This window comes from Pollicipes pollicipes, unplaced genomic scaffold, assembly GCF_011947565.3.
Source record: "Pollicipes pollicipes isolate AB1234 unplaced genomic scaffold, Ppol_2.1 Scaffold_6138;HRSCAF=7277_pilon_pilon_pilon, whole genome shotgun sequence".
In the NCBI taxonomy this organism is placed as follows: domain Eukaryota; kingdom Metazoa; phylum Arthropoda; class Thecostraca; order Pollicipedomorpha; family Pollicipedidae; genus Pollicipes; species Pollicipes pollicipes.
In genome coordinates, this window is record NW_023596818.1 from 26,962,936 (window position 1) to 26,972,156 (window position 9,221).

Sequence of the window (9,221 nt, forward strand, 5' to 3'; positions counted from 1 at the left end):
CTAGGACCTGAAGACGGGCGCCGAGTGGTCGTGCGCGGCGGCCGTCTGTCGGAGCGGCGTGCCACGTCGGATCTGATCCATCAGCGAGTGCCGCTGCCGCTGCGCCGCGTCGCCGGCCGAGAACGACGCGAAGCGCATCAGGGCGGGCGCGGCGCCGGCGCCGCGCCGACGCCGACGCCGCCGGCGGCCGCGGCCGCCGGGCAGGCCGGCCGGTGCTGCGCGGCCGTCAGCGAGCGCACCGCCTCCGAGACGCTGCGCTGCGGCCGCCAGCTGGCCGAGTGGCGGCGCAGCGGCGGCGCCGGCCGCTGCGTCTGCGAGTGGCAGCGACGCAGCCCGGCCGGCCGCGCCGCCGTCGCCGCCACCGAGTCTGCAACAGCGGGGGCCGGCGTCAGGCGACGACGACAGCACCGGCGCCGACACGCGGCCGCCCGGCCACCACCAGACAGACGCGCCGACACGCTGGTGGGGCTGTGCGCAAAGCCCATGACTCAGCACAATGCAAGGCGCAACGCGATGAAATTGAAAACATACAGGCCGGCAGCGAGTCACGCTGGTGCCCGAAGGGACATCCAGCAGGAGCGCCTGATGACGCCGAAGCGTTCGGGACGCAGAGGACCCTCGCTGCTGGCGTTCTCACCTCGAGGCGCCGCAATGGACATCGGCCGGCCGCTCTGCTGCCCGTCCGCAGATCCGTCGCAAAAGTTGTTTAGCACAAAATCAGGCGGCGGCGGAAAAGCTGGACCAAAGACGACAACAATCACATTCGGCGCACGGTGGGGCGGGCGCGGCGCGTGCCGACAGCTACAGCGGCCACCGCTCTACCGGGCCGCCCTGTCTCCGACGTGGATACCGAAACAAGCGGGCACAACAGGCGGCACGTGTATGCCATGCGGACGGGTGCAGGCCTGGGCAGGAGCATGCGCCTCCACCCCCTCCGAACGGTACGGGCCCGCCGTGCCAACCGGCGTCACTCAGACCGGCAGCAGTCTGTCAGGTCTTCCCGCCGGCAAGCCGCACACCGTACTCCCCCGTGGCGGTCTCAGGCGTCAGCTTGTGGGACGCACATAACGACAAAGCACGGGGCGAGCCCCGGCAACGCGTCGCACAAGCTGATGACGCAAGCTACCCCCAAATAACCGCGACAGCACTCGCGTAAACCAAACATAAAAAGGACAAAATATCCACAGCTGCCATTCCATGCGACTCTCGATTGCACAACAGAGCTATAAAATAGCAAAAACGGGCGCTGACTACCCGGACAAAACAGACAAAGCGATCCGGTTCGTCCCTGGCGGCCGGCGGTCCGGCGTACTGTGCGTACCGTCGGAGGGCTGCGCCGGCGCCACCGTGTGGACGCTGCTGTAGCCGCTGGAGGCCGAGCCGTCACTCTCGCAGCGTTCAAACTGGAGCAGAGCGCGGCGTGAGTGGCGTGTCATGACCCGGCGGCCCGACCGGCGGCGGCGGCGGCGGCGGCGGCGCAGGGGGGCCGGGCCGCCGGGCCCAGCTCCGGTGGGATCGGAGGGACATTGGAAGCCCGAGTACTGGCACACGGGCCGGCTCAGCTGGCAGCCGGGACACCAGGCTTATGATGGCGACGAGGAATAATGACACAGCGGGACTTTAGGGTGCACCACCTTCTGCGCACCGGCCAACATCGACACCGGTTCCGCGTCGAGGTCCCTCCAAGCCTTCTTTATGAGAGTCAACACAACTAACTACTCTTTTGCCATTAGCTAACGTACCCACATCACGTTCACAGGCGCTGACGCCACTCACGGCTCGACCACACACCAGTCCGCTGTCTTCGCAGCTGGCCGCCGGTGTGAGCGCGCCTCCCGCCGCCGCCCTCGCACCGCGCTGCACCGGCGGCGGCGCGGCGCTGCTCACCTTGGGCGGGCTGGAGTTGGTGGGCGTGGTCGGCGTCTCCGGCTCGGGCGTGTCGCCGCCCGGAGTGGGCGTGGTGCAGTCCTCCTTGGGCGCCTGCGCCGGCCCGCCCAGCTCGGCCGTGTTGGCGTACACGGGCTGCGGCACCACTGGGGAGCGGCGCACGCACCGTCAGCAAGCCCGCAAGCAGACACGGTCCGCCACACACAGAAGAGGGCGGCCAGCCCGCCCAGCGACCACGGGACATGCAGAAGCTAGGTCTCAGGATATATAGATGCAATACGGAAGACTCGCCTCCGTTAAAAGGTACAGGATTTCCAGCTATATCTCAATCTCTGATAGCGATGCCATGCAATGGATCGGCGAGCAATTCCATAGTTTTAAGATATGGTAAATGGGGGATAAATTGGATACATAACATCCAAAACTATGTGCATCTGAAACGGGTGGTGAGGAGCTCCTCCGAGAAATGCTACTTCACTTAGTTGAACGGCATATCATTGCAAGGGTGATTATGCCAGGGTGATAAACAGTCCCGGTAGTGCGCAGTTTCCTACCAGAACCCGGTCCCACCAAAACATGCGGTGTTGCCAGGGGAACAGGAAGACGTACCCAGCTGACGACGGGCGTGGTGCGCCCCCCCCCCCCCCCCCTCACCGGCCGCAGGTGGGTATCACCAGACACCCGATCCTCCGGGAAGAAGCTGCGGACGGTGACATTATACCCAGCTATGCCCGCGCACGGAAGTCACCAGACAGACGGCGGCACAGCCGGGCTCAGCGGTATGGTTCAGCTACACTCGCTGATGACCCCACTGACGCCAGCAGCCAGCAGCAGCAGCCGCCACAGCCCTGCGTCCTGATCGAGGTCAGTCCTGAGCGAGCCGTCTGAACGAGACAGTGTAAGCGTCCGACCGGGGCCCGACCACGGAAAGGCAGCTGAGGTTCCGTGGGCTGGCGGGTTGTGACGACCACCACGCCATTACATCTGGAGCAGCGCTGCAGCTGCTGGGCCAGCCACGGGAGCCGCGAGGTCCGGTCGTCGAGAGTCGGCCATCCCGGCCCCGTGCCCCGCCGCGTCGCGGTCAGCTTCGGCCCACTCGCTCACCCATGTCGGGCACCGCCAGGTTGAAGTCCGGCAGCTGCACGCTGGCCGGGCAGGCGTAGTGACTGTAGACCTTGGCCTTGGGCTTGGCGCGCGCGCGCTCGGACTTCACCGGCACCGGCGGCCGGTCGGCCAGCGGCCGCGGCGGCGCCGCAGCGGCCGCGGCAGCCGGCGCCGGCCGCGGCGCCAGGAAGGTGAGCGCGCCCAGCGACGGCCGCTGGTGCAGGCCGCCGCGCTCGTACGCTGCAACGGCCGCCGCGGACGTCAGCGCCGCGGGTCACGGCCACCGGGAACGGGGCACGAGCTTCGGCTCGAGGGCACTGGAGCGGCCGGCACAAGCTGCAGCGCACGGGCTCCGAATACGAAGGGCGACAGCTTAGCTCAGGGTTATACGAGTAGAGTTATTTGAGTATGGCACAATGGCTGGCAATGCCACTTGGAAGCCAGACCGACGACAGGGCTGCTGACCCGACGTTGCATGTCTACACCACGCAAAATCCCACCAAAACAGCTCAGGGTGACCGACAACAACCGACTGCTTGGCGAACACTGTGAGCCGCCGTCTGCAGTCCCACGACAGACCAGCAGCGAACACCGTGAGCCGCCGTCTGCAGTCCCACGACAGACCCGCAGCGAACACTGAGCCGCCGTCTGCAGTCCCACGACAGACCCGCAGCGAACACTGTGAGCCGCCGTCTGCGGTCCCACGACAGACCCGCAGCGAACACTGAGCCGCCGTCTGCGGTCCCGCGACAGACCAGCAGCGAGCACTGTGAGCCGCCGTCTGCAGTCCCATGACAGACCCGCAGCGAACACTGTGAGCCGCCGTCTGCAGTCCCACGACAGACCCGCAGCGAACACTGTGAGCCGCCGTCTGCGGTCCCGCGACAGACCAGCAGCGAACACTGTGAGCCACCGTCTGCAGTCCCACGACAGACCGGCAGCGTTACACGGGGTCACAACTCCTGACCAGCTGCGGCAGAGGCCGGGCCGGTTCGCTGCCACTGACCTGATGAGATGGTGTGCGGTCGCTCGGTCGCCGGCGGCAGCGGCGGGCGCGCCGGCGAGCGGGGCGGCGGCCGGCGGCGGCGGCGTGGCCGGCCGCACGAACAGCGCGTCCTGCGAGGTGAACCCCGAGTCGCGCGAGACGACGCTGGCCAGCCGCTGGGTGGCGGCCGGCGCCGCCTGGCTGAGTGAGCGCGGTCGGGCCGGCGCCACCGCCGCCGCCGTCGCCGTGCCGCCCGAGCTGGACGAGTTCAGGCTGGCCACCGAGCAGACGGACGACTTCCGCGAGCCCAGCGACGAGCTGGGGCAGGGCGAGCCGGGCACCGAGCCGGCCGCCGAGCCGGGCGTCGAGCTGGGCGTCGAGTCGAGCCGCCACGCCTCGCTCACGCCTCGCATGTCCGTGATCACCTGCCGCGCCGCCGGACACGTCAGCGCCAGGGTCGAGACGGCGGGCCGCCTGCGTCTTCTGGTCAATATCAGACACATCAGACACCGATTGAGCGCGGCGAGCAGAGCACGAGCTGGAGGCGTCTTTCTACGGCGAAGTCCTTCAAGCCGAGTTCAACAAGCCCGTGCGTGGATACCAACCAATGAGGCCTGCCAAAATGACACGTTTCTTGACGGTGCGGGCTGCAAAGGCAGTCGGCAGCTTGTCGTGGCCGGCGCCACCTCGCCTTCCCCACCGGACATTGATTACAGCCCGGAAGACTGCCAAGCGGCGGGGAGCCAACCAAGTGAACGGCTGGTCATCAGCCAGGGCAGGTCGCAGCAGCAGCCAGCCTCTGGCACCGTCGCCCCTGTTCATCCAGCGCGGCTGATGAACGCGCAGGTCTTCCACCGCCGCGCGTGTGAGGAGGGTGCGCACAACACGCCCACAGTCCGCCGGACCGCTAGCGGCCGCCCGGCAGCTGGCACCAACACACACGGAAGGCCCGGACCCACATGTAAACAGCCATCAGCAGGTATCCGTATTATATCGACCGGATGCACCCCACGGTTACCAAATGCCGCAGCTCCGCCCCGGCGTCGGCGCGGGCCGGCGCGTCAGGCGGCGCCGACCGGTGACCAGCGCGCGTGCTCACCTGTTCGGAGGCGGCCGGCAGGGTGAGCGCGTCGGTCGTGTTCTGTTCCAGCTGGCTCATGACCTCGGACAGGTGCACCATCTCACCGATCACGGCCACTTCCCCCTGCTGCGGACAGACAGTGGCCATCGCTGTCAGAGAGCAGGCCTCTCCCTCCGGCGACGACGACCACGGCATCCTCATTCACAGCCTGCGGTGGGGCTTGGCGGAACCGAGGCGGAGCGGCTCCACACAAAGCCCACAGGCCGCCAAAACGATTGATCTCTACATCAACACCACACACCTCTCACCTGTCGCAATCACACCCTCTCATGTTGGCATACGAAACATCCGGACGGCAGACATCACAACCAGGTAACTCTTCGGCCAGCACTAACCGCTCGGAAATGTGCTATTCCCCCAGGACACTTCGCCGTCAGTCCCAGCCCAAACTCCCCACGCGTACCGCTCGACAGCATGGTCCACACAATTACCGAACATCCCTCCCCGGCATTCTCGCATCGAACGGCCGCAGTAGGTTAGTTATTTGGGCTGCGGGACGCGGCGACACAACGGTCATTTTCACATGACAGCAGACCGATAAGAAACGATAAACGCTCCTTGTTAACGCCCGCGGCACGTCTATGTTGTCATGTGGTGATTATCGCTGCGGAACATTTACGGTTCATTTCTTTTGCGGGCTCCCATGTGACTAGTACACATTCGCATCCAATCACACACAGATGAGAAAGATATCAAAGAAAAAAAGCACATCAGTATTCGTATGTTGGAAATCACAATGAGTTCAAGAGGCCGCTTAGAACCGGCCACACATTCGTGTCCTATTACGTGCCCTTAATCGTTCATCGTTGGGGGGGGGGGGGGTGTGGATGTTCTATTTAAGGTCGATACACCTGCTTTCGGTCTGCGATGAACGTCACGCGATAGGGGGTGAAATTGTTGGGAAGTGCTTTACACAGATACACTCCTGAACTTCAGCTATGTTCGAAAATCGAATACAGACGTATCCATCCACCTGAGAAGAGAGAGAGAGCGGAGCGAGAGCGAGGCAAGAGCGAAAGCGAGAAAGCGAGAAAGCGAGAGAGCGAGAGCGAGAAAGCGAGAGAGCGAGAGAGCGAGAGAGAGAGAGAGAGAGAGAGAGAGAGAGAGAGAGAGAGAGAGAGAGAGAGAGAGAGAAGAGAGAGAGAGAGAGAGAGAGAGAGAGAGAGAGAGAGAGAGAGAGGAGAGAGAGAGAGAAGAGAGAGAGAGAGAGAGAGAGAGAGAAGAGAGAGAGAGAGAGAGATAGAGAGAGAGAGAGAGAGAGAGAGAGAGAGAGAGAGAGAGAGAGAGAAGAGAGAGAGAGAGAGAGAGAGAGAGAGAGAGAGAGAGAGAGAGAGAGAGAGAGAGAGAGAGAGAGAGAGAGAGAGAGAGAGAGAGAGAGAGAAGGAGAGAAGAAGAGAGGAGAGAGAGAGAGAGAGAGAGAGGAGATGAGAGAAGAGAGAGAGAGAGAGAGAGAGAGAGAGAGAGAGAGAGAGAGAGAGAGAGAGAGAGAGAGAGAGAGAGAGAGAGAGAAGAGAGAGAGAGAGAGAGAGAGAGAGAGAGAGAGAGAGAGAGAGAGAGAGAGGAGAGAGAGAGAGAGAGGAGAGAGAGAGAGAGAGAGAGAGAGAGAGAGAGAGAGAGAGGAGAGAGAGAGAGAGAGAGAGAGAGAGAGAGAGAGAGAGGAGAGAGAGAGAGAGAGAGAGAGAGATGAGAGAGGGTGTACATGAGGGGCCTGATGATCTTGGGTAGATCTTGACGCCAGAGCGGGACCATTGCACGGGAACAAACGGTCATGACCCACGCCTGGTTTGAACCACCGGTTCCAGCTAATGAAAGCTCTGTGTACTGCCGGCGTGATACTGTGTCTGGCGCCGTCGGCGTGTTTGTGACATACACCTACAGGCTTCGAGCGGGCTGACCATCACAGCCCCCCGTTCACGATCAGCACATGAGCTCCGCCTGTCGGTACCAGTCGCGTCGGAGCCGGTAGAAGCCCGGCACACGCGCCCACACGACACGTGCCAAGCAGGACGCCGACGTCGTCACGTACGCCGGCGCCACATGGCACGTGCCAAGCGGGACGCGACGGTCGTCACGTACGCCGGCGCCACACGACACGTGCCAAGCGGGCCGCGACGTCGATCACGTACGCCGGCGCAACACGGCACGTGCCAGCGGGGACGCGGACGTCGTCACGTACGTCCGGCGCCACACGAACCGTGCCAAGCGTGGACGCGACTCCGTCCACGTACGGCCGGCCCACCACGACACGTGTCCAGCGGGACGCGACGTCGTCACGTACGCTCCGGCGCCACACGGCACGTGCCCAAGCGGGACGTGACGTCGTCACGCACGCGGCCGTACGTCTTCGACCCACCGGCGCCCGGCCGGCGGGGTGCCGCGGCGGCGCGCGGCCCCGTCCAGTGGCGTCGCCCGCCAGCTGCAGCGTCACGCCCCGGCCGGCCCGGCCGGCAGGGTGCCGCGGCGGCGCGCGGACCTGTTCAGTGGCTTCGCCGCCAGCCGCAGCCTCACGCCCTGGGCGGCTCGGCGCGTAACTCAGCACGCGCCCGTCCTCGCTGGGCGGTGCCCTGGGGAAGTGCGGGCGGAGCGGAGGGCCAGGGGGTGCGTTGGCAGGGCGGGCCTGGGCTCAGCGTCTGACCACCGCCGCGGCCGTCACAGCTAGCAGACGTGGCTCACAGCCGCACGTTACTGAACTGAAAACGCCCCAAGCTCTAAGCGACACCGAAGATCAGAAGTTGCTCAGGTTGAAGTCATTAAGGCAAACTTACAAGGATCAGGAAGCATAACTGGATTCCATCTGCTGTGATCCACGATCCCCCCTAGTCTCCCCATGTCACACATCTCCCTAACAAACCGGCCGGCGTGCGTCGGTGATAACCAGGTCACATGGACCGCCGACAAACGGGCCACGGCGCCGGGATTAGCCGGCGCCTGCGCCCCGGCCCGGCCGCTGAACGACAACTTCCGTAAACTCCGGAACGCATCACGGCCCCCACAGCCGTACTCAGCGGCAGACGGGGGGCTGACCGAGCGCTGCCTCCGAGAACGGGCCGTCAATTTTCGTGGAAACGTCTGAATATTCAGCATTCCGGTACCGGACGAGCGGATACTTTGCCGTCCAATCTATCGCCGCCAGACTGAGCTGATAAGTCGGGCACCCCGCAGCTACCCCGGCGACGGAGCACACAGCGTCAGCGAGTCCCGGACGCCGGGGGCTGCCCAAACCTGACGGATTCGGACACGGCGTGCGTGAGCGATAGGACAGCCCGAGCACCCCGAGCGATAGGAACCGGCCGAGCGCCTGAGCGATCTGGCATGTGCGCACCTTGACCGGCGCGTTACCACGGGCGGCCGCGGCGCCGCTGACGCTGCCCGGCGCCGGCCGGCACACGCATCGATCTCGTGGTCACGTGCTGCCGTCTCCGGCGGCCGACCGTCAATACGGGCCGGCTCAGCCGGTCACGTGCTCGCCCACCGTACGGCGGCCGCGCACGCGAGCGCGCACACGCGCAAACGCACACGCATGCAGGGAAAGGGGTCGGACGCGGGATGCCACGCGATCGGTGCTGGGGCAGCCAACCGTGCTGTTCAAAATAGCGCAACAAAGCCCGGAAGTAGGAAATACACACAGTTGTCCCTCCCTCGAGAGCCGGCGCTTTGCTCATGGCGGTGTCACGACTCGGAGACAGTCGGCGAGTAGAGCGGCAGCGACAGCAGGGCGTCCAGCTCTCGTCAGCGGCAGCAGGTCGTCCCAGCTCTCGTCATAGAGGCCCGCCACTCTCGTCTAAGGGGTCCAGCTCTTGCGGCGACAGCAGGGTGTCCCAGCTCCGTCTAGGCCGTCCCAGCTCTCGTCAGCGACAGCAGGATGTCCCAGCTCTCGCAGCGACAGCAGTGTCCCACTCTTGTTTAGTCAGCTCTCGGTGCCTGATCATTGCACCATCCGCTTCTTCCACCTTCAACCGGGTGGGACAGTCGCCCACGTGCGCCGGACGGAGGAGAGAGGTGTGGTGATGATGATAATGTGTGTGTGGGAGGGGGGGGGGCAAAAGACAGTGCTAGCTCAGCGAGACGTCTCCATGAGTGTCATCCTACAGACATCTGCGGTGG

General features: G+C 64.6%; 2 protein-coding genes across 2 annotated transcripts in view; both read right to left on the bottom strand.

Moving 5' to 3' along the window:
- LOC119105517 (uncharacterized) lies at window positions 1–3,098 on the bottom strand. Its single transcript, XM_037228981.1, has 6 exons — window positions 2,992–3,098; window positions 1,888–2,033; window positions 1,322–1,403; window positions 638–736; window positions 300–367; window positions 1–45 (listed from the first exon to the last, which is right to left on the bottom strand). The coding sequence occupies exons 1-6, from the start codon at window positions 2,993–2,995 to the stop codon at window positions 1–3; spliced, it is 444 nt and encodes a 147-aa protein (XP_037084876.1). The 5' UTR covers window positions 2,996–3,098.
- Window positions 3,099–3,934: 836 nt separating this feature from the next.
- LOC119105518 (protein MTSS 2) overlaps window positions 3,935–9,221 on the bottom strand; it is a 72,642-nt gene continuing 67,355 nt past the window's right edge. The window contains exons 9-11 of the mRNA XM_037228982.1: window positions 5,076–5,183; window positions 4,222–4,401; window positions 3,935–3,961 (exon numbers count right to left, since the gene is read on the bottom strand). Coding sequence (XP_037084877.1) covers window positions 3,935–3,961; window positions 4,222–4,401; window positions 5,076–5,183 — 315 coding nt within the window. The remainder of the gene's footprint in view (window positions 3,962–4,221; window positions 4,402–5,075; window positions 5,184–9,221) is intronic.